This window comes from Scophthalmus maximus, chromosome 14, assembly GCF_022379125.1.
Source record: "Scophthalmus maximus strain ysfricsl-2021 chromosome 14, ASM2237912v1, whole genome shotgun sequence".
Lineage (NCBI taxonomy): Eukaryota > Metazoa > Chordata > Actinopteri > Pleuronectiformes > Scophthalmidae > Scophthalmus > Scophthalmus maximus.
Genome location: NC_061528.1, coordinates 972,438 through 995,904, shown reverse-complemented (window position 1 = coordinate 995,904; position 23,467 = coordinate 972,438). Strand labels below are relative to the sequence as shown.

General features: G+C 43.7%; 4 protein-coding genes and 1 long non-coding RNA gene across 6 annotated transcripts; 4 read left to right on the top strand and 1 right to left on the bottom strand.

The window, feature by feature from the left end:
• The first annotated feature begins 1,371 nt into the window (after positions 1-1,371).
• idh1 (isocitrate dehydrogenase (NADP(+)) 1) lies at positions 1,372-9,385 on the top strand. 2 transcript variants are annotated; one of them, XM_047337210.1, is made up of 9 exons: positions 2,074-2,135; positions 2,319-2,364; positions 2,927-3,057; positions 5,428-5,719; positions 7,028-7,130; positions 7,973-8,150; positions 8,237-8,529; positions 8,631-8,793; positions 9,262-9,385. In XM_047337210.1, exons 3-9 carry the CDS (start codon positions 2,936-2,938, stop codon positions 9,353-9,355), a joined length of 1,245 nt encoding a protein of 414 aa, XP_047193166.1. In that variant the 5' UTR covers positions 2,074-2,135; positions 2,319-2,364; positions 2,927-2,935; the 3' UTR covers positions 9,356-9,385. The 2 variants fall into 2 exon arrangements, with proteins under 2 accessions (XP_035460224.1, XP_047193166.1); XM_035604331.2 differs by lacking the exons at positions 2,074-2,135; positions 2,319-2,364 and adding an exon at positions 1,372-1,529.
• A 51-nt stretch (positions 9,386-9,436) lies between these two features.
• On the top strand, positions 9,437-10,352 carry LOC124850985 (collagen alpha-1(IX) chain-like; the record flags this gene model as incomplete). The annotated part of the gene is made up of 1 exon (XM_047337127.1): positions 9,437-10,352. A coding segment is annotated over one exon (438 nt), but the record flags the coding sequence as incomplete, so codon positions are not given.
• A 3,142-nt stretch (positions 10,353-13,494) lies between these two features.
• cd28 (CD28 molecule) lies at positions 13,495-16,230 on the top strand. Its single transcript, XM_035604009.2, has 4 exons — positions 13,495-13,794; positions 13,911-14,164; positions 14,801-15,142; positions 15,403-16,230. Exons 1-4 carry the CDS (start codon positions 13,713-13,715, stop codon positions 15,463-15,465), a joined length of 741 nt encoding a protein of 246 aa, XP_035459902.2. The 5' UTR covers positions 13,495-13,712; the 3' UTR covers positions 15,466-16,230.
• Positions 16,199-19,547, bottom strand: LOC118282699. Its single transcript, XR_004784326.2, has 3 exons — positions 19,338-19,547; positions 18,465-18,628; positions 16,199-17,615 (listed from the first exon to the last, which is right to left on the bottom strand). It is a non-coding gene; the product is annotated as an uncharacterized LOC118282699 (long non-coding RNA).
• Positions 18,140-23,073, top strand: LOC118282698. The gene is made up of 5 exons (XM_035604010.2): positions 18,140-18,599; positions 19,399-19,513; positions 20,484-20,698; positions 21,310-21,467; positions 22,439-23,073. The coding sequence occupies exons 1-5, from the start codon at positions 18,410-18,412 to the stop codon at positions 22,508-22,510; spliced, it is 750 nt and encodes a 249-aa protein (XP_035459903.2). The 5' UTR covers positions 18,140-18,409; the 3' UTR covers positions 22,511-23,073.
• The last annotated feature ends 394 nt before the right edge of the window (positions 23,074-23,467 follow it).

Sequence of the window (23,467 nt, the reverse complement as noted above, 5' to 3'; positions counted from 1 at the left end):
ACTGTACAGGTCAGATACCAACTGTACAGGCCACACGACAACTGTACAGGTCAGATACCAACTGTACAGGTCAGACACCAACTGTACAGGTCAGATACCAACTGTACAGGCCACACGACAACTGTAAAGGTCAGATACCAACTGTACAGGTCAGATACCAACTGTACAGGCCACACGACAACTGTACAGGTCAGATACCAACTGTACAGGTCAGATACCAACTGTACAGGTCAGATACCAACTGTACAGACCACACAAGCAACGACAGACTACATTAGAAACAGTAAGCTCACCAAAAAAAGCAACAACACTCAGCAGCGAGCAGAGAGAAGAGGGTTTGTTTCACTCACCTGGTCCAAAGTCCACTGTCTTTCAATGGAGACAAAGTCATGACATCAAACTGTCCAGTGGCCTGAAGGTTCTCCAGTCCACAGCTTCTCATATCCAAAGGTTGAGAGGTCCACATGTTCTCCAGTCCACAAGTTATCTTGTCCTCAGCCTCTCCTGGCCACATGTTCTCCAGTCCTGTCGACCAGACTCCCCCACAGCGGCTGACATTTTTAACAACACCTGGGAAACCTGCTAACTGAGAACAAACAACTTCTGAACTATGTTCAACTGAATGATGTTGTGTTTGTTAGCTAATGCTAATGCTAATCCAATGCCTCCATGTTCGCGCGGTCGGACCGTTCACCTGAGCAGCGGCATGACGCTGCTAATCAAGGTACATCAGCATCACCTGGCTTCCCTCTGACGTCAGAGGGGGCGGGGTCTAACTGTGGCTGCGGCAGCTAGCAGTGGCATTCTCCGGGTGGCAGCTACAACTGCCACTGACCTGCAGCCACTGACCAGCCACTGACAAAACCACTGACCTGCAGCCACTGACCAGTTTTGGAAATAATGACTTAACGCTCATGTTCTCTTCCTGGAGGGGGTTTTTTTCCGGGTCCTTTGCGAGTTTTTCTGCCCAGAGACCCAGTTTTTCATAATCTGTCCATGATTATGTAACAGAATATAATCATAAAAGTGAACATGTAAAAATCAAAACAAATAATCAGACATTCTTGAGTGTGTGTGTGTGTGTGTGTGTGTGTGTGTGTGTGTGTGCGTGTGTGTTTGGGGAAAATTAACCATGAAATGAAATTTAATAAAAAAAATATTTTTTCTTTATTTGAATAAACATATTATTTCTAATCTTTAATTTGTATTAGTTTTTATAAACTAATAAAAACAGTTTGAACATATTATTCTTAAATCTTTAATGAATTGACACTTTTTCGCAGACCACGCCCGAGTAAACTCCTCCCCCTTACGTTCTTCGTGGGCGCATCTCATTGGCCGTCAGGTTGTTCCTCTCTTCCCTGATTGGCCACCGGCTGTGTGGAGGACGCTCTGGAGGCGGAAGTCAGTCGTGTGGCCTGAAGCGTCACCGCCGCTCGGGCTCAGTTCAGCGGTGGTTCGGTACAGGACGTCATCCTTCATCCTCCTCTTCGTCTCTGTTCGTGTCGTGGACCTTTACACGGAACCAGGTAGGCGACAGGAACATTAATGAACGTGTTTCTGAAGCGGAACGACGCGGTGTCGTCGTGTCTCGTCAGTTTCCTGATTCAGAAACAGTTCGATCATAGAAATCTGTAAAATCTTCCAGTTCACAGGTTTAGAGATGATGTCACGTTTGGACCACATCGGGACCATGACACGTCCTTCCTGTTGTTCAATGACACATTAATATAATATAAATATAATATTGATAATTAGTTGTGATAATGAATGAACTGTGTTTGCACCGCTGCTCTGCTCAGTGTGGATTGGCTGCCTCAGCTGACTCCTCCCCCTCAGAACACGACCTGCACGTCTGTCTGCACACTTGTGTAACTTCACCTCAGATTCTGGACTGATGTAAACCTCTGGTTCTGTTTCTGGTTCACACCTCAGGCTCAGGTTCTGGTTCTGGTCCACACCCCAGGGTCTGGTTCTGGTTCTGGTTCTGATGTAAACTCTCAGATTCTGGACTGATGTAAACCTCTGGTTCTGGTTCTGATGTAAACCCTCAGGTTCTGGTTCTGGTTCACACCCCAGGGTCAGGTTCTGGTTCTGGTTCTGATGTAAGCCCTCAGATTCTGGTTCTGGTTCTGGTTCTGATGTAAACCCTCAGGTTCTGGTTCTGGTTCACACCCCAGGGTCAGGTTCTGGTTCTGGTTCTGATGTAAGCCCTCAGATTCTGGTTCTGGTTCTGATGTAAACCCTCAGGTTCTGGTTCTGGTTCACACCCCAGGGTAAGGTTCTGGTTCTGGTTCACACCTCAGGGTCTGGATCTGGTTCTGATGTAAACCCTCAGGTTCTGGTTCTGGTTCACACCTCAGGGTCTGGTTCTTCTGGTTCAGGGTCACATGAGAGGATTATAGACCAGAATCAGGCTCGGTCACTGGTTCTGGTTCAGTGCCACTGTGAAGTTTGGATGAATGAATCCATTGATTCATGGAGGAAACTGTGTCGTCGTTCTTCTCCTCCTCTGTTGAATCAGTGTCAGGCTCTGTGATCATTGATTTATGTCCCAGTGTCAGAAGTGTAATAATCATCTGTCTTCTCGTAACTATTTGAAGAGTCTGTAAATGATTTAAGTTCATTTTTTTAAAGCCAAAACGACAAATTTTTTCATGGCACCACGTTCTCAAAAGATTGTTACATTGATCAATCAATAATGAAAACAATAATTGATAGTTGCAGCCGTACTGTGAGTGTGTAGTTGTACAATGACATTTAGTTTGGTAGCAGAAATATACAAACAAGACCAGGAACAATATGAGCAATATGAGCAATATGAGCAACATGTACGATCTGACACTGTGACGTGATCGCTGCTTGGTAGATGTTCTGTCCTAACGCCGTGTCTCTTCGTGTCCCTCGTGTCCTCCGCCGCCACCAGACTCCCAACATGTCTCCGAAGATCAAGGCCGGCTCCGTGGTGGAGATGCAGGGAGACGAGATGACCCGGGTCATCTGGGAGCTCATCAAGGAGAAGCTCATCTTCCCCTACCTGGAGCTGGACCTGCACAGGTGAGGTGGCCTCAGACCGGGGTTAAACTTGAATATGCATTCTGTAACTGCAGGACTGGGGATTCTGGTTGGACTTGTTTATTCTGGTTCTCGGTTTGGAAAGTGGGAAGAGGCAGAGATGCTACTGAGAACACCTGATGAACTGGTGTGAGAGTTAGTTATAGACTGAGAGGAGTCGAGCGACCTCCTCCTCCTCAGCTGCAGGTACAGTGTGTTGTTGTGCAACGATGTGCATTTACAATCCAGTTCCTCCAGTGACCTCACGCCTCCTCTTATCTCTCCAGCGGACTTTGTTCGGAGGTTGTGTCAGTTCAATGAAATCACTGATGTTCCCCGTCCCTAATTATGAATCGTACATCTTTTCCTTGGATGCACAGTAACCGTCAACTCACAAAACTTTTGGTTTCCTGCCTCTACAGAAAGATTTTGTTGATATTTTTAATAGTCAATTTCTCTTCATTGAAAAGTAAAAAGTTGATGATTTATTGCGCAACAGTTCTCAAACGTACACGTGTCATCATGTCCTGTGGTGTTGAAACAGTAATGTCGCAACGAGGGGGAACGTCACACATCAGGCCACTTGAAAATCAAACCATAGTCCACTTATGTCTTCTTCAGGACATTTTGTGGACTAGAAAAGATCCATTTTCACATTTTAAACCCAAAGCTGCACCAGTTAATCGATTAATAATCGACCACTAAATTAATCACCAGCTATTTTGATCATCGATTAATCGATTCAAGTAGTTTTTATGAACAAAGAAGTCAAAATTCTCTGATTTCAGCTTCTTAAATATGAATATGTTCTGGTTTCTTTGGTTCTCTGTGACAGTGAACTGAAGATCTTTGGTGTGTGAACAAAACAAATCATCATCCTGAGGTTTTGTGCCCGAGGCTGCAAATTTAGGCTTTTAGGACATAAATCTTCATCCGGCTAATTGTCCCACCAGGAGAATCCCCAGGGGCTGCAGCCTTGTTGGAGGGGGAGATGATCGGTCAACAGGTCCATCAAGTTCTCACCAGCCCCCCACAAGTCTTGTTCTGGAGCTGTGCTCGCTGGCCAATCACAGCCAAGAATAATAATCATGTAATCGCCCTGACAAAACCCTTCCTCTTTTCTTTAACCCCCTGTTTCTCTCTGGCCTCAGCTCAAGGTATCAGCGTAGTCATCAGTTGTTGTTGAGCGTCACATTGTTGTGGCTCATGGGGCCGGAGGGGGAGAAGAGGGAGAAAGTGGGTAAGAGGTCATTGCTGCTGCTCTTGGAACAAAGCCACACAAGAAACACGTGAGCTCATGCTTGGAAAGGAATGATGATGATGATAAGAACAAAGAGCCGAGTGTAGTAGTTTCCAGGTGAAGTGCAACTCCTCCCACTCGTTTCTTACTGCAGTTTGTCGTCGCACAGCTGATTGCTTGTTTCCTTCAGTCGTCCTCACTAGAGCGAGGGACAGTCAGAGAGTTTCAGGACGGGCAGAGGGAGTGAGGTGGGGCAGGAGGTTAATGGATGTTCTTGATGCGAACACACAAGGAACAGAATGAGAATGAGCCCGAGATCTGGAGCGAAGAGAAGCCCCGACAGCAGCAGGAAGTCTAAATGTTCTCCCTCGTATATATGAGTATTTGGCAGATTCCTGTTTTATTTTTTATTCAATCAGATATGTTAACATATGCATCTCAATCAGGAAACTTTTCTAAGATTTAAGAATATACAATTTAGCTTGGCAAAGTTAATTACTACATATTTGGTTCAACCAATTAAAAAAGGGTGTTAAACAGGTTTCATTTTCAGTATTGTTGTTCCCTACGTAGGCCCTTCACAGTAATTACGTTATCGACTTACCGTACCACACATTAATATGAACTCAATCATTTTTATATTGACCTCAATAACAGCCGTTGTCTTGAATGAACGTCAACAATAGTCCAGTCTCGCTGCTTTGGTCCTCTCATCGGTCCTCGTCGTATGATTCATTAATCACTGGTTTGGTCTATAAAATGTCAGAAAATATGGATTTCTTAGTATTTTTCTAAAAGGCACCATGTCTTCATCTTGCTTGTTGAGTCTGAGGCTTGAACACAAAGTCTGAACTCTGGATAACATTTCTCACAGCAGCGACACAAATCATGTAGGTCCAATATACTAGAAGCTCTCATGATTCAGTATCCAAAAATGGTCTTAATATGACGATAATATTGTTTATCGCAATGATTTCGGGGACAATATATCGTGCAACTAGAAGTAGTTATGGTGACGAAGCCTACTCTCTACTAAAACTAGAGAAGAAACTACGTCAGTGTATTTCTGCGACATTATGGATCTTCAGCTTCCTCTCTGGGTTCTATTAATATAAAACTCTGTCCCCTCAAAGCTTCGACCTCGGCATGGAGAGCCGCGACGCCACGGACGACCGCGTGACGGTTGAGGCGGCGGAGGCGGTCCAGCGCTACAACGTGGGCATCAAGTGCGCCACCATCACGCCGGACGAGCACCGCGTGGAGGAGTTCAAGCTCAAGCAGATGTGGCGCTCGCCCAACGGGACCATCCGCAACATCCTGGGAGGCACCGTGTTCCGAGAGGCCATCATCTGTAAGAACATCCCCCGCCTGGTGCCGGGCTGGGTCAAACCCATCATCATCGGCAGACACGCCCACGGAGACCAGGTAGGCCCCGCGCAGAGGTCAAAGGTCCATGACCTGGAGATCTTAGACTCACTGTTTTCAACTTTACAATGAGGATTCATCAGTTTATTTATTTTGTGCTGTATAATATTGTGTTAGTGCCGAAACTGTATCATGGATTATGGTTCACTATAAAGAAGCTGAAGACAAACGTTAACAAGCACAGTTTAATTAATTTCTCTTTAACACAACAAATATCTGCTTTGACAAAATCTTAACTGGGCATTGAATTCAATAATTCAATAAAATTGTATTTGTATATCGCCAAAATCACTACATACATCATCTCAAGGCTCTTAGCTTGACAAACAGGAAAGAGGAATTAAAAGGCTCCAACTAAAGATTATTTTCATCATGGATTAATCTGTCGATTATTTTCTCGATTAGTTGTTCGGTTCATTAAATGGTGAAAAATGTTGATCGTGTCTCAAACCTCAACATGATGTTTTGTTTTGTCCACATGCCAAAGATCTTCAGTTCTCATGCCAAAGATCTTCAGTTCTCTGTCACAGAGGAGCAAAGAAACCAGAACATATTCACTTTGAAAAAGCTGAAATCAGAGAATTTTGACTTTATAAAAACTACCTGAACCGATTAATGGATTATCGAAATAGTTGGCGATTCATTTAGTAATCGATTACTAATCCATTAACTGTTGCAGCTCTAGGAATTCCTTTGTAATAATCATACAGTTTTTCTGTGGTGTATGAATTGCAAAATGCATCTGCATTAAAAACTATACAATTCAAAATAACAGGTACAGCAGCATAATATTATTTTATAAAATCAATCAAAATAAATGTGTTGTGATAAATACAATCAAGGAATTTGAATGTAGTTTAATTTAAGACACCGGCCTTGAAAAACTCATCTTCCTCTGACAGTACAGACGTTATGAGAAACTCTTTTCTCTGATTATCTGACAACATGGCTCTTATAACCGACCCCTCTGAGGGATTTATATCATCACCTCTGAGACATAGTTCGGTCGTCAGGAGAGACCTTGTCAATAATTGCATCTCCTCAGCAACTGTCCCTTTGCACTCGAGCTGCGGCGACGTCACCGTACTGAACCACAGGTGATCTGAGTCAACAGCTCTGGTTGCACAACGTCCCCTGAATGTGTGAGGGAGAAGCAGCAGGATGTGCTTTCCCTGCAGACTCCTGCTGAGGGTTTACCGGCTGATTTACCGTACCATTAAAATCTGTCTCAGACAGTTGTGTTGAGATCAAACGTGCTTGTTGCTTCCTGGTCTGAACCTGTTGTTCTCTCTTACTTGTTGTTCACAGTACAAAGCCACAGACTTCGTGGTGCCCGGACCCGGGAAGGTGGAGATGACCTACACGCCGGAGAGCGGAGAACCCGTTAAATATGTCATTCATAAGTTTGAGGGTAAGAACACAGAAGTTCAGGCTCACACGCTTCACACGTTTCTATATACAAATATACACACATCAGACGTGAAGGACAGACGGATGTTCTGAAACGCTTAATGTTGCCAAAGTAGCGATCAATAATTACCGAATATCTATGGAAGGTCATGTCCATAATTATAGGATTTTGGGTTTGATTTCACAGGTGTAAGTGTTCATGACGAAGCATATCTGATATAAATTTGGTGATTATTGATCGCTGCTTTGTCACATTAAGAAGCGTTTCAGAACGTCCCTTGAAGACATATTCTGTTTTTTCAGTTTCTCCCTTTCCTCTCGTGTGTTAAAGGTTTTCTTTTGTATATAAAAAGGTTAGTAAAGGTTGTAAAGTTAAAAAGCCCAACTATCATATATATTATTATAACTAAGCTGCGTCCTGGCACCAATAAAAATACTTTGTATTATGTTGTATCTAATCACCAATTCTGCTTTTATCGCTGTAAACCAATCATTGAGTTGACTCAAATTTATTTAAATGGGTTAAGTTTCTCTTCAGGAAAGAATGAAAGAAAATAAAAATTAAATCCCACACACCAAAATAATGAAAATGCCCACAAAACTCAGCTTTTTAATCACACATCTGTAGGCGGTACGTGGAGCTTCATCCTCCTTGTCCTGTGTGTGTGTGTGTGTGTGTGTGTGTGTGTGTGTGTGTGTGTGTGTGTGTGTGTGTGTGTGTGTGTGTGTGTGTGTGTGTGTGTGTGTGTGTGTGTGTGTGTGTGTGTGTGTGTGTGTGTGTGTGAATATACCGTACTTACTGTATATATATATGTGTGTGTTTGTGTGTGTGTGTGTGTCCAGGCACGGGTGGCGTGGCTCTGGGGATGTACAACACGGACAAGTCCATCAGGGACTTTGCCCACAGCTCGTTCCAGATGGGTCTGACTAAAGCCTGGCCGCTGTACCTCAGCACCAAGAACACCATCCTGAAGAAGTACGACGGACGCTTCAAAGACATCTTCCAGGAGATCTACGAGAAGTGAGAACAATCTGAAAGACACACACACACACACACACAACTGTCAGATCACCACAACCCTCTCGTGTGTGTGCGTGTGTCTCTAGGGAGTACCGTGCGCAGTTCGAGGCCAAAGGCATCTGGTACGAGCACCGTCTGATCGACGACATGGTGGCCCAGGCCATGAAGTCCGAGGGCGGCTTCATCTGGGCCTGTAAGAACTACGACGGAGACGTGCAGTCCGACTCGGTGGCGCAGGGGTACGGCTCCCTGGGCATGATGACCAGCGTGCTGATCTGTCCCGACGGACGCACGGTGGAGTCGGAGGCCGCCCACGGCACCGTGACCCGCCACTACAGGCAGCACCAGCAGGGCAAAGAGACGTCCACCAACCCCATCGGTAGGAGACACGTTCACACACCAGGCCAACAACTAGCCAAACACATCCCCAGTCTTGAAATAATCTTGATTGATATCACGTCCCTGTGTTTTTCGCTGCAGCCTCCATCTTTGCGTGGACGCGGGGCCTCCTCCACCGGGCCAAGCTGGACAACAACGCGGAGCTGCGAGTCTTCTCCGAGGCGCTGGAGGCCGTTTGCATCGAGACCATCGAGGCCGGTTTCATGACCAAGGACCTGGCGATCTGCATCAAGGGGATGTCAAAGTTAGTCTCTTCATAATCCGGAAAAAACTGTCTGTCTGTCTGTCTGTCTGTCTGTCTGTCTGTGTGTGTGTGTGTGTGTGTGTGTGTGTGTGTGTGTGTGTGTGTGTATGTGTGTGTGTGTGTGTGTGTGTGTGTGTGTGTGTGTGTGTGTGTGTGCGTGATGGATCCTGACGTTGGATTGTGTAACTCTGATGATACAGTAGCTACTGTTTAACCTCAACTATCCAAACATCAGCTACACTTGTGAAGTGAAACGTGACACTGACCTGTGACTGTGTCGCAGTGAAATCTGTTCCCACTGACGACTGTCCGCTCCATTTTCAGTTTTTATACATTTATTAACTCCTACACTTTAAGATGTCGCCGTACAGAGAGTGGAGACGCAGCAGAGTCCCACTCGCTACCTGCCAAAGTAAAGTTCAGTGAAGACTCACTTCTTCTTCCTCCCTCCTCTCTTCCCGTTCGCAGGGTGGCACGCGCCGACTACCTGAACACCTTCGAGTTCCTGGACAAGCTGGCGGACAACCTGAAGATGAAGCTCTCCAGTCAGCCCAAACTGTGATCGCACACCTCCGACACAGACACATTCAACTAAAAACACACTCTCACGATGCACACGACGACGTCTACACACCAACACTAATCCACAGCAGAGCGGGGCCCAGGGACCCCAGGGGACTCCAGGGACTCCAGGGGACCCCAGGGACTCCAGGGGACTCCAGGGACTCCCAGGGACTCCAGGGACTCCAGGGACTCCCAGGGACTCCAGGGACTCCAGGGACTCCAGGGGACCCCAGGGACTCCTGGGGGGTCCCAGGGACTCCAGGGGACTCCAGGGGACTCCAGGGACTCCAGGGGACTCCAGGGGACTCCAGGGACTCTGACTCCAGGGACTCTGACTCCAGGGACTCCAGGGACCCCAGGGACCCCAGGGACTCCAGGGATTCCAGGGGACTCCAGGGGACTCCAGGGGACTCCAGGGACTCCAGGGACCCAGGGACCCGGGGTCGGATCCGGGGCCTCGTCCAGCCAACTGGAGGCTCCTGGTCAGTGTCGACCCCCCTCCCCGTTCGGACGCTGAAAACACAACTCAACACTACGACCACGTTCACCCTGACTGCACTCGGCCCCGGCGGTGAGTGTGTTCGACCGGGTCACGGCTACAGTCTGAGGGAGAGGATCTACGTTCCCTCGCTGTCTTATGTGTCAAAGGTTGATTCTCATCTCTACTGTACCTCCTGTAACGCTTTAATACCAGAGCCATGAAACTTCACTGTCACGCGTCATGAACCTGATAATGTACGGACTTAATGTTTTCATTCATAAAAATCTGACTCTCCTTGTATAATTTCCAAAACAGATCGGCGATCAGACTATAAAATACATGATTCTAGTTTTTGTACTCGCATTAACATGACCAGTCTGTTTGTGTATATATGTCCTTTGTGTGTATGTGTGTGTGTGTCCAGACAAATTGTGCTGCTTTGTAATAATCATCACTCTACTCATTCCCCATCATGTGACATGATAACTCATAATAAATTAGTTTTTAAAAGAAACGTTGTGTTGTTCTTAAATGATAAAGGTTGTAATTATAAATCTTCTTTTCGAATCTGATGATATGATTCGATAATGCATATTGAGTTATCAGTGCAGTCAAAGCACATTTCCATAGGAATAAACCCCCTCACTGTAAACATACAAGTGGTTGTCAGTAGAGCTGCAACGAAGTAAATCGAAATGATGTTTCCTCAAAACTCGAACATGAGGTTTTGTTTTGTTCACACTAAAGATCTTCAGTTCGCTGTCACAGAGGAGCAAAGAACCCAGAACATATTCACATTTAAGAAGCTGAAATTTCATGAAAACAACATGAATCGATTATCAAAAATAGTTGGCGATTAATTTGTTTTTGATTTGTTGAGACTGTCAGAGAGAGGTTGACGGCTGGAGATGAAACATCAGGAACTCTAGTCTGCTAAAGATGTGTCCCACAGCTGAGCAGAGAGGAAGAGGAGGAAGAGGAAGGAGGAGGCGGTGAGAGGAGCTGCAGCCTGAAACCACAGAGTCACACGATCTCACCCAGTCACCAGAAGCTCCTCCTCCGGGGGATCTGGACCTTTTCTCTGCGAATGCATGTAGAAAAAAAATGATTCTAATTTAAAACCTCAACCGCAACTTAGAGAGAGAGACGCGGTGCGTGGCAGCGGGACGTCCCCTGACGGCTGTCAACAGTCAACCAACGGAAAAAAGGAATTGTGAATTTCCCACATCCTGATGTTTTCTGTTTTCTTTAAATCTGCCTCACACACGTCACATGTCGTTGCCTTGACGACACACCTGTCGTCTCTTTTATGATTTGAGGTCCTGGATCCTGGTGAGCTGCTCACCTGCAGGAAGAGACAGACAGTTCACCTGCAGGATGAGACAGACAGTTCACCTGCAGGATGAGACAGACAGTTCACCTGCAGGATGAGACAGGATGAGACAGTTCACCTGCAGGATGAGACAGACAGTTCACCTGCAGGATGAGACAGGATGAGACAGTTCACCTGCAGGATGAGACAGACAGTTCACCTGCAGGATGAGACAGGATGAGACAGTTCACCTGCAGGATGAGACAGGATGAGACAGGATGAGACAGGATGAGACAGGATGAGACAGTTCACCTGCAGGATGAGACAGGATGAGACAGGATGAGACAGTTCACCTGCAGGATGAGACAGGATGAGACAGGATGAGACAGTTCACCTGCAGGATGAGACAGGATGAGACAGGATGAGACAGGATGAGACAGTTCGCCTGCTGTTGCTGGGCAGAGACATTGAGTCACACAGGCTGTGGAACAAATATGAAAATGCAAATGTAAGAGAAACATTCATAAATCAGTCACACAGAGACGCATCATATATATTTGTTTTTTGAAGAAAAAAACACAGAGAAACACATTAAATACCAAAGACATGAAAATGTGCTGGTACATTTATGATTGTAAATAATCATAATGACTTCAGAGAGTTCAACTGTTACTGAGCTCAGATTCACCTGAACCTTTTCTACGTCATGTAAAAAAAGTCGACATGTTCATTTCCACACACGTGGAGACTGATGAAGATTCTGATTATACATTTCTTGTATGTTACTCTGAACCCCAGTGAAACGGTTGATGGCAGCAAAAATGAAGAAACCGCCATTTTCCGGGGGCGACTGTACTTCTGACTGTAACTTCATCGTGACACTGATGGGGCTTAAACCCCACACAGGGTTTCCAGGCAGAACACACACACACACACACACACACACACACAGAGCTGTGACGTCCGGACGCTAACACTGACTTTCCCTTTGATGAACATAATCTATATTTAGTTAATTTCCACAGAAAGACAAACGGCTCTGTTGCATAAAATAAATTCTGTCGTGATGTCGCATCAGATTAAGACGTGAAATTAACGTTTAGTCCCAAAACACACAGCGAGGTCATGTCGAGGGTTTTACAGTTTAAATATAATCCACACTGGTTATGTCATCAATAAATAATGTGAATAGAAAATATTTTCCAAATATGAACGTGCAGGTAAATCGTGGCGTTTCTTCTCAGTGGGCGGGCTCTGTCCGCTTCTCACACGTGTATTGTTATTATTTATTGTTATTATTTATTTAGTGATTAGTATGAATGACCCCCTCTGATGACCCCTGAGCCCTGAGACACTGAGCTCCTGACAGGTCCTCTTATTACAACATATGTTTTATATTGTTTTATATTGTTTTATTGTCAGGTGAGCTCGAGCAGGAAGCCCGTGTAGGGAGGATGGATCAACTTTCACAATTCACAACAGATGTTTGTTATCACTGTTTTTTTAAATCAATCAATCAACGACCATTTGTTCTTTAACTTTGAATCTACGTCTATTAATGTTGAACATCATGTAACTAAAGTTACGAGTTTGAGTTCAGTAAGTTTAACTGTAGTTGCCATGACGATGAAGGTCTGACACACCTGCACATCATCTGGTGTAACATCATGACCATCTACTGTACCAGTTTCTTTTTTCTTTTAAACAGTAATTGAGACAAAGTTGTGAATATTTTCACTCGAACCAAAAAACTTTTGGCAGCAAAATCTCCAGAATCCCAGAAAAGAGTGAACGAGAAGATGAGTGCAACAGTTTTATCTTCACATCTGAACAAAGATCGAAATCCACTGGAATTTAAATTGAATGTATTAACTTGTTAACAGGTGAACAAGTCGTTTCAGTTTCAGTGTTTTTTTCTTTCTTTTTTCCACTGAAGTCGACAGATACAAGGTTTAATAAGCTTCGGAGGCCGATCGACGTGTTGTAATAAACAGAAAGTCTTGTTCAGGAGAAGAACTCACCGTTGAGTTCTGGATGAAAGACCAGCTCACAATGTTGGAACACACATGAATGTAACGAATGTAAAATGACATGTTTGCATGTTTCCTGTAGTGACACACGAGGAGGAATCTGTCAGAGGTTTATTTCTTTCTGCTTATGAATATCTTCTTTTCTTCTCACTGATGGAACTCAGGTTTGAGCACGTTGTCTTTTCTCTGAGGGAAAAAAAAGACTTAATGTTAAAAATTTTAAAAATGCTGAGAACAAACCATTTTTTTAAATAAAAAGTCTCTCATTCTCCACTTTCCTGCAGAACCGCAGCGTCTTCTCTCTTTACCGGCACCAATTCAATCATCACTTCCTGTGTTGGCACTCTGACAGTTTCCATGACAGCCGCCGAGGGAAAAGTGTGACTATAAAGGTGAGTTCCACACTTTTGTGAAGTGTAGATTGTGCAGTGACACGTTTTCTTCTCAGTCTGCAGCAGCAGCAGTAGAAGAAGAAGAAGAAGAAGCTGCGTGTGTGTGTGTGTGTGTGTGCTCTCCAGTGGCCCGCTGCAGGATGCTCCTGACTCACGCGGCGATGGGCTGGACGGTGCTGATGCTGACGCTCCTCCGCCTCTGTCGGCCGGTGATGAGCGGTGGTGAGTCTCCACACTCCACATGTTTAAAGCCCAGAGGTCAGAGGAGGTTGGGAGGTTCCCAGGACGTGTGCAGACAGACAAGCCTCTGGTGAGATGCTCTCTTCCTGTCTCCTCAGCCGTGAAGGTGTTCCAGCCGTACAAAGCGTCGAGCAGCAACGGGACAGCTCGGGTCCGGTGCTTCCTCCACCCCCGGCCCGCCACCTTCCACCGGGGCCTCCCCCCCTCCTCCGACCGCAGCCCCACGTACCCGCACCCCGACCCCGAGCACGTGCGCGTGACTCTGCTCAGAGGTTTCCATGGCGACCAGGAGGTCTGCTCGACCATCCTCCACCTGCCCGAGCGCAGGGACACGGAGCTGGAGGAGGAGCAGGTAAATCATGTTCAGATCCCTCTGAAGACACAACACTATAACTGTAATCTTCATCTTCACAGTAATTGTTATAACGTTTTTATCCTGGCTCTGATCTGACTGATTATCATCATGACAGAAGCTTTTATTCTCATTTATTTGACTCCTTCTCTTCTGTTATATTTCTGCCGGATGTCGTCTGGTCAAACTGTTCCATTGTTCATTTTTATCTTGTCAAGCTCTTTGTACCTGTGTTTTGAAAGGTGCTGTATAGATTAAGTAATTATGGTTATGATTATTAATCCTGCGACCTTTAAAGGATAAAGGACTATAGATAATGGATGAATGGATGACAATCGTTACTATAAGACTTTTGTCAAATTTAACATTTTGTATGTGCTTGTGTCTTTGGGATTAAAAATGTGTATTTATTATGAGCTCAAAGTAGTTTCACAGAGCAGAAAAAAAATATGTACGTATGCAAAAGATGCACATTGCTTTTAAACAATCATGTATTTTTCGGTCGTTTGCATTAACTTCTGAATCACTTTCCTTCTTCATATTGATAATCGTTCTCAAACGAACACGACAGAGGATCAGAGTCCCGGTGACGTGTTCAGAGATGATTGACAGGTGAGGTCTAAACGTGTGTTTCAGGTAAAGTGCTCGGCGAGGGAGAGCGAGGGCGCCGTGGTGGTGACGGTGTCCGGACTGAGGGCCGAGGACACAGACGTGTACCGCTGTGAGATCCAGATCCTCTACCCGCCGCCGTACCTGCGGCTCAGGGGCAACGGCACGCTGGTCCACGTGTCGGGTCAGGACGACTGTGGCTGTCCTGCCAAGGGGCCCCAGAGAGAGGGGCCCCAGAGAGAGGGGCCCCAGCAAGAGGGGGCCCTCCGGGGGGACGAAGGCGAGGAGGGGAAGGAGCCGGTCAGCGCTGCTGTGGTGGTTCTGGTGGTTCTGGTCACGTTCGTCCTCGTCATCATCATCTTCTTCCAGGTCAGAGCATCTTTGACTCGTCTTGTAAATATTTCAAAAAGCTCTGAAAAGTTTGTGTGGAGAACAAAATGTGAGGTAATGAAGCGGAGTCCCAGGTCGTGTGAGGCAGACGCCTGCGGACACTGCACATGAATATTGAACGTTGGTTTTGAACGTCGTTGTCCAGTAGAAGTGAAGGTCTCAGCAGCAGCAGTTAGAAACAGATCTGATCTTCTGTTTTTGTGTAATAATAATAATAATCTGTGTGTTTCCGTGTGCAGACTCTCCAGTGTGAACGAGTCCGGAGAGACGCGGTCACTCTCACGTCGGCCGGACGCTGCTGATCCTTCGGTCCGTCGTGGAATCACAAGCATTGAACCACGTCGCTTATGAAATATCACCTCTGTTATGATTGAGGTTCTTTTGTTTTACTTAAGCTACAGAAGAACATTTGATGTTTGTCTGTGTTTAAGTTATTTGCAGTAAAAAAATAATGTTTACATTGTTGTAAACTCAAATCCTGTGAAGACTCGTGTTTCCTCAGTTATGAAGTCTGGACGTGGACGGAGGACGACGCACTTTGGACAGATTGTAAAGACCAATGAGGAAAATTGTGATTTGATTGACTGACTGATTGGGATGAATTAAGTTTGTTCAACTTAAAGTTAACAAGTTCAGAAATTAACAAGATAAGACGAATAAAAACCTTAATTTGAAAAAACTTAATGTTAGTTTTTAAAAGGTTTTTTTAAGTTGTTAAACAATAATTGTTTTCATTGTACTTAACTGTATATTTTGTATTTTGCTCAACTTATATTCCTGTTAGATATTTTCTTCAAGTAAAGTTCCTTAACTTTAATTAGTCTTTTTTATTTTGTATATATTATTGATTCCACCTGATGAGAAACGTGTTGTTGAGAAGAAGAAACGAGAAGGAGAGTAAAACTAGAGGAAGGATCATTGAAGTGGAGCAGAAACCAGGTCAGAACAGCAAAGAGAAAAGGACTGAAGCTCCTGCAACAACCACAACAGGAGAAAACTAGAAAGTCTCCTGCCAAGAAGATATGAATCGTGTTTGTCAGATAATAAAAGTTGTTATTTTCTATGGACATGACTTTTGTTTTAGCGGGTTCTTGTCTCAAAGGCTGAATTCTCTTTGTGTGAAAACATTTCCTGCCTGTGGTTTTTCAGCTCAGACACGTTCGTCTCGGGTTCGAATGAACTCGACCGACTCCAGTTTTTTCGTTTAGGGTCAAAAAACAAGAAAAAACAAAGAGTGCGTCAGAACAAGGATGTTGATGTCGGGAATCAAAAGGGTTTCTGGTTGTTCGCAATGGTCACAATCAAAGACACGTATGGAAAACTGACGGCCGTAGTCCAAGTGAAGCTTCTGATTATGATTATGATTCTGATTATGAAGTGTTGATGAAAAAGACGAGGACCAACTCCTGATAAGATTTTTTTGTTTCAACACATTTAAAATGAATGATGAAGAAAAATGAACACCAGGCTTGAAGCGTCTTTCCGAGTCTAAAGCCGGAGACAATAAACTGTGAGTGATGTAAAGATGGACGATGCGTCTCAACAGGCCAGAACGTCCTGGATACAGGTGCCGCCATTTTGTGCCATTGACTTTTACCCCCCGAGTTTTATATCATCAAATAAGGAATGAAACATGAACACGTGAACAAACAGCAGAGATAAGAACGACTTCACATGACAGAAATCATCTGATATGGTTTTCCAGTTTGGTCCATGTGGTTTATGACCTGTACTGCAGTCAGCCACCAGGGGGCGACCAGGATTTATTGGCTTCACTTCTGAGCTGTTCATTGACTGTACGGGCTTGATGCTAACTGCTAACATGCTGATGTTACATTAAATGTGTCTTTGTACAGTACCGTACAATACGCAGTGGCAGAAATACTCAAACAAAGAGTACAAGTACAAAAAAAGTACTCGTCAGTGTGTCGGTGTGTTAGAAATAAAAAGCCAGAAGACATGAAGACGTCCAGACACTTAGAAAGAACCGTGTTGCTTCCTCAAACAAAAATAAATCATCATCACATTAATAAATAGGATAAAACCACGTCTGTCAGTTGGACAGTAAATCAGCTCGGAGGAGGAGGAGCGGACCAATCACAATGTGCTGACTGCGTGTGTGGTTTTCATTTTCTTTCAAACACTCACGTACTTTCACAGAAGCACCAGGCCTGAAAACAGGATGTGGACTAACTGCTGACTCGGGTTCATCAGATCCAATCACCTCAGGGAAACTTTGCGTTGTTGAAGATCACAGATACTTTACTTTACTTCTGGAAATATTGTTATTTTCACTCCTTTCAGATTCTGTTTGAAGACTTTGAACATCACTGACACTTTATTAGGAACTCGTCATTCATGTTTTTATCCAATCAGCAAATCCTGAGACCACACTTCCTTGCAGCAGCGATATTTAACGTCACGCCTCATGAACCAACGTAAACGATTCAATCTGAAGAAGAAGAAGAAGAAGAGTATGAATATGACCCAGATGTCAGTCACTGTTACATATGAATCATAAAACACTGAAACATGCTGATGGAGCCGCTGAGGTTTTTACAGTTCATCTTCTAAATGTGTCGTTTCACCACGACGTCAACAACATCCACCGTCACACGACCACGTGGTTCAGAGTCAGTGGAGTCAGATTCTCTTCTCCTGAGTCCTATGAATCCTCCTCGACTCCTTTGACCTCGTGACCTTTCCACTGAGGTCGAGGACGGGTGGCGAGGAAGGACGATGTGAATCCACCTCAGCAGCGTCTCGTGATCTGGATTGAAGAAAGAGGTTTAGGTGTGGAGGGGAGCTGGCGGGAGATCGGGGGGAGTGAGGAAGCCACGCACATGGGGATCGTCCTTCCTCGCCACTCGTCCTCGACCTCAGTGGAAGACGTCACGAGGTCGAGGTGTCGAGGAGGATTCACAGGACTCAGGAGAAGAGGATCCGACTCCGTGTGACGGTGGATGTTGTTGATGCGTCTGTCCTGGTGAAACGACACATTTAGAAGATGAACTATAAAAACATTGAATTGAATTAGTGATAGTTTCTAATTTTTCAGGCCTGAATATGACATTTTCCTCAGCAGAACGAAGACAGAAGGAAAGAAAACAATTCAATTGACACGACGAAGCGTTTCCCTACGCGAAATTTAGTCATCGACCTTAACAACAAACGACAGAAGCAGATTGATTGACAGCAGTAAAACATCAAACACGTCATCGTGATTCTGAGCGGAGTGAAGAGGAAATGTTGAGGTTTCAGCTCAATGCTGACAATCTAAAAAAACATGTTCCTGTCGTACCTGAACGCTCCACATGTCAGCGACGAGCGTCAGATCTTGTCCAGTTCAGTACTTTCTCACCGAAGTGCGAGACGGAGCAGAAGATGATGGCTCGCACCTTCGTCATCTTCATCTTCATCTTCCACCTCAGTCACGGTAGGACGCTCCACTTCACCATCCACGGTCTGTAGGAACTCACATTAAAAACAAATTGTATTGTCATAGCAACAAAACTGTACGAAGGATAATAATGATTTCACCTCAATGTCATATGAGCAGAGATGTTTCCACGTTTGTGGTTGTAAAATCATTTGTACACATTTAGAACATTAAATCCAATCCCACTGCAGCGAATTACACCTTCAGTCACATAAATATGAATTATTATTCCCTGGGAAATTTGTGAACATGAAAAAACACAATGTTAAAGAAAATGATAAAAAGTTGGAGCTCGACCAATAAATCGGTTGGCTGGTAATTTATGATATGATGGATATGAGCCATTCGTAGACATATCAGCTCTTATGTTTACTGATATCAAATCTTTTATTGTACAGAATAAACAATGCAGAAAGTGAATTGTGCATTTATGTTTTATATTTTATGTAAATAAATCATCTTCACTTCTTAATTCAAGTTCTATAAATATCTGTGTTTTCTTTTTATTTATAGTTATTTATGATAGAGTTCATGGTTAAACAAAAAAATATCAAGCCTCAATTACATGTCTCTGTCATAAAGGTTTCACAACGACGTCTTAGGAATCATGAGCAGAATAAAATATTTATATATCGGCCAATGTGAATCTTGTACCCTCTAGTAAACGTTTGTGACCGACAGAGGTGAAAATGAAGAACTAATTTCTGATGAAAACAAAATAAAAACCTTCAGTACCTGGATGTTGTTGTTGTTGTTGTTGAAGCTCGTGATCAGCTGAGTGTTTGTCCTCCGTCAGGGTTCGAGGTCAAACAGCCTCGGTATCGGACGGTGAACCCGGACGCGTCGGCCTCCATCAGCTGTGAACACACGGCCAACGTCACCTCCGTGGTGGATGTTCGACTCTACAGCCTGTATGTGCAGTGTGTACACTGTGTACAGTGTGTAGTGTGTACAGTGTGTACAGTGTGTAGTGTGTACAGTGTGTACAGCGTGTAGTGTGTACAGTGTGTACAGTGTGTACAGTGTGTACAGTGTGTAGTGTGTGTAGTGTGTACAGTGTGTACAGTGTGTAGTGTGTAGTGTGTACAGTGTGTAGTGTGTGTAGTGTGTACAGTGTGTACAGTGTGTAGTGTGTGTAGTGTGTACAGTGTGTACAGTGTGTAGTGTGTACAGTGTGTACAGCGTGTAGTGTGTACAGTGTGTAGTGTGTACAGTGTGTACAGTGTGTAGTGTGTACAGTGTGTACAGTGTGTACAGCGTGTAGTGTGTACAGTGTGTAGTGTGTACAGTGTGTACAGCGTGTAGTGTGTAGTGTGTACAGTGTGTAGTGTGTACAGTGTGTAGTGTGTACAGTGTGTACAGCGTGTAGTGTGTACAGTGTGTAGTGTGTACAGTGTGTACAGTGTGTAGTGTGTACAGTGTGTACAGCGTGTAGTGTGTACAGTGTGTAGTGTGTACAGTGTGTACAGTGTGTAGTGTGTACAGTGTGTACAGTGTGTACAGCGTGTAGTGTGTACAGTGTGTAGTGTGTACAGTGTGTACAGCGTGTAGTGTGTAGTGTGTACAGTGTGTACAGTGTGTACAGTGTGGTCCTGTCGGAGGGTTGATGACCTGCTGCCTCTCTGATTCCACTCTCTGTACCTGTCACGTCTGTCATTCTAGTTTCATTATTCTTCCTTTCCCAAGACGAGTATTTCACCTTAAATATTAGGACAAAGGTCCAAAGTTTCAACCACACTCCACATTTTGAGAGTCAGGACAGATTTTCCCCGACAGATTTCTGTGGGACGTTTCTTTCCATGATATTGTTGAAACATTCCTGTCCTTGCCGAGCGAACGTCCTTGAAGACGTGTCTTCATCATGTTTGTGTCTGTCCTCAGGCGGGACTCCAGAAGCCTGCTGCTCTGCCAGAAGGGAATGAATGACTGTGGGAACGTCATCATGCGTCTGGTGAGTCCCAACGAGTGTCTGTTCATCCTGGTCAACGTCGGCCCCGAGGCCATGAACGTGACGTACGAGTGCGAGTTCACCGTGAACAAGGATCATCTGGATTACACCGAGAGAGGGAAACCCACCAGACTGCTGCCGGGCACAGGTACGACACAGATAATGATGTGTGACTTCATTCAATGAATATTTGTCTTTTGTTTGTAGTTTAAGAAAGAAGTGAAGTGTCAGATCTCTATCATACTTTACTTTTCTTATTGTCAACAAACACTGAGATACAGTGAATGTTGTTTTATCTTTTGGTGTCAAAAATGATTAAAAACATATTGTTGAACCGAAAACAGGAAGTGGAGACGAAATGTTTCACACATGTGGCTGCGGTTAGAATCAAAGAAGAAAACATTCAAAAAGAAAAAAAGAAAAAGAGAAAAAGCTTCTGCAGGATTAATGTGTCCGGGCAGGAAGCCACGCGCCCCCAAATCATCTGTAAAATATATTAATGAATGAATAAAAAATAACAGAGTAATTTATATGCAAAAATAAAACAAATATATATTCTTAAATATATATGAATTAACATAAAAATAATTATTAAAAGATTTGTTGATAAACAGTAGATGTAAGTACGTTTCTCAAGGACTTTAAAATGTTTTAGTTTTGTCTTATTCGGTGATAAAGTGTAATATCTCTTTTCTCTCAGGTCACTGCAGATGTTTTTAAACTGGGAACAAATGTTTTCTGTGTTTGTGTTTTTATTAGGTCAAAAGGAAACAGAGACGGACTGCGTCCTTCGTCCTCCTCCTCCTCCTCCTCCTCTTCAAATGTGTCGACTCAGCTGGATTCTGATTGGCCTGCTGGCTTTGATGTTCCTGTTCGCCTGCGTCATCACCTGCGTCTACGTCAGGCAGAGGGCGACTGTACGTCTGTAATCTGTCTGTCTGTCTGTAATCTGTCTGTCTCTCTCTCTGTAATCTGTCTGTCTGTCTGTAATCTGTCTGTCTCTCTCTCTGTAATCTGTCTGTCTGTCTGTCTGTCTGTAATCTGTCTGTCTCTCTCTCTGTAATCTGTCTGTCTCTCTCTCTGTAATATGTCTGTCTGTCTGTAATCTGTCTGTCTGTCTGTCTGTCTGTAATCTGTCTGTCTCTCTCTCTGTAATCTGTCTGTCTGTCTGTAATCTGTCTGTCTCTCTCTCTGTAATCTGTCTGTCTGTCTGTCTGTAATCTGTCTGTCTCTCTCTCTGTAATCTGTCTGTCTGTCTGTAATCTGTCTGTCTCTCTCTCTGTAATCTGTCTGTCTGTCTGTAATCTGTCTGTCTCTCTCTCTGTAATCTGTCTGTCTCTCTCTCTGTAATCTCTCTGTCTGTCTGTTCGTCTGTAAATCTGTAATCTGTCTGTCTCTCTCTCTGTAATCTGTCTGTCTGTCTCTCTCTCTGTAATCTGTCTGTCTGTAATCTGTCTGTCTGTCTCTCTCTCTGTAATCTGTCTGTCTGTAATCTGTCTGTCTGTCTCTCTCTCTGTAATCTGTCTGTCTGTAATCTGTCTCTAATCTGTCTGTCTGTCTGTCTGTAATCTGTCTGTCTGTCTTTAATCTGTCTGTCTGTCTGTAATCTGTCTGTCTGTCGGCCTGATCTTTATTAACGCAAAATCTTTAAATCTTTGAAATTTGCCTTTAAAGTTACTCATCGTTGTATCCATCTCGCGACACAGGAGTCGTCCGGATACTTTCAGTATTTTCACTTTTCCCCTCTATTTACTCTTGAGTTTATTTCTACAATCGGTTATGTTTTATGTTTCATGTTTCATGTTTCTATCTGAATATCAGAATCACAGAAGCATCAGTCGCCTGTAACAGTTGAGCTTTGTTTTCATATTCATCTCCTGTGTTGCAGATCAACATCAGCAGAGATCCGGAGAACTGCACCTACGTGGAGATGAGGAAAGCTCCTCTGCTCAAACACTGACCAACTGACTTCTCGAGGAAAAACGACCCGCATCCCAAGAGTCGAGTTAGAACCTTGTGCCGCAGAGTTCGTCGTCTCAAACATTGGTTGTATTTTGTCTGTGTCCATGAGTCATAAACCCCTGTAATACTGCAGCTGACCAGCAGGGGGAGACCACGTCTGTTCGACTCGACTCAAATAGCTTTTATTTGTATATAAAACAAAATCACAACATACATTATCTCAAGGCTCTTTACAGATGAGTGTGTAATGTGGGACATGGAATTCTCCATCATACAATTCCATATATATGAATTATTATCAGTTTTGACCTTTTTACAATCAGCACTTCCAACATACGACTTAAAGGAAGTGAATTAATGCAATGAACCCGTCAAAATATATAATATCTCTCAGGTCAGCTTTTAAAACACATGATGTTCATGTGTTGAGCTATTTTATATTTTATAATAGTACAATAATATATATGGCTTTCTTTTCTGGTCTTCACAGTGTTTATACTAATGCACATTGCAATGTTATTATTATTAATTATCAATAAATTTTATCATTATAAAACTGCAGGTTGTGGTTTGGTGAGACTCTTTCTCTTTATATATAAATAAAGGTAAATAATAAATAGCTTTTAATTATATAATAGAAAGTATATAACACAAAGTATTATTACATAAATAATAGTGGTTATATATATTATATATGACTAGTAGTGTATTATATGACTGACTATACGATGACACTTCATGAAAATAATTTTTTTTTCGTTTTGTAGTATGACATTTTTACATATTACAGACCTATTTTAATGACATACTTTATGATGTGTTCACGTCATACTGTAAAATGACAGTTTCATATAAATACACACACATTATGACACTAAACAATGTTTATGAATTATTATACACATTCTTTAAGCCTAAACTATAGCATATCGTTTATGACTTTCTGTAGCATGTT

What these genes read in the sequence shown, in the direction of transcription:
- idh1 (XM_035604331.2), top strand. Translation starts at nt 2,936, where the DNA reads ATGTCTCCGAAGATCAAGGCCGGCTCCGTGGTGGAGATGCAGGGAGAC. An exon ending in TGTCATTCATAAGTTTGAGG is followed by an intron (nt 7,131 to 7,972) that starts GTAAGAACACAG and finishes GTGTGTGTCCAG; the next exon opens with GCACGGGTGGCGTGGCTCTG. An exon ending in TTCCAGGAGATCTACGAGAA is followed by an intron (nt 8,151 to 8,236) that starts GTGAGAACAATC and finishes GTGTGTCTCTAG; the next exon opens with GGAGTACCGTGCGCAGTTCG.
- cd28 (XM_035604009.2), top strand. Translation starts at nt 13,713, where the DNA reads ATGCTCCTGACTCACGCGGCGATGGGCTGGACGGTGCTGATGCTGACG. An exon ending in CGGAGCTGGAGGAGGAGCAG is followed by an intron (nt 14,165 to 14,800) that starts GTAAATCATGTT and finishes CGTGTGTTTCAG; the next exon opens with GTAAAGTGCTCGGCGAGGGA. An exon ending in TCATCATCATCTTCTTCCAG is followed by an intron (nt 15,143 to 15,402) that starts GTCAGAGCATCT and finishes TTCCGTGTGCAG; the next exon opens with ACTCTCCAGTGTGAACGAGT.
- LOC118282698 (XM_035604010.2), top strand. Translation starts at nt 18,410, where the DNA reads ATGTTGAGGTTTCAGCTCAATGCTGACAATCTAAAAAAACATGTTCCT. An exon ending in CATCTTCCACCTCAGTCACG is followed by an intron (nt 18,600 to 19,398) that starts GTAGGACGCTCC and finishes GTCCTCCGTCAG; the next exon opens with GGTTCGAGGTCAAACAGCCT. An exon ending in CAGACTGCTGCCGGGCACAG is followed by an intron (nt 20,699 to 21,309) that starts GTACGACACAGA and finishes TGTTTTTATTAG; the next exon opens with GTCAAAAGGAAACAGAGACG.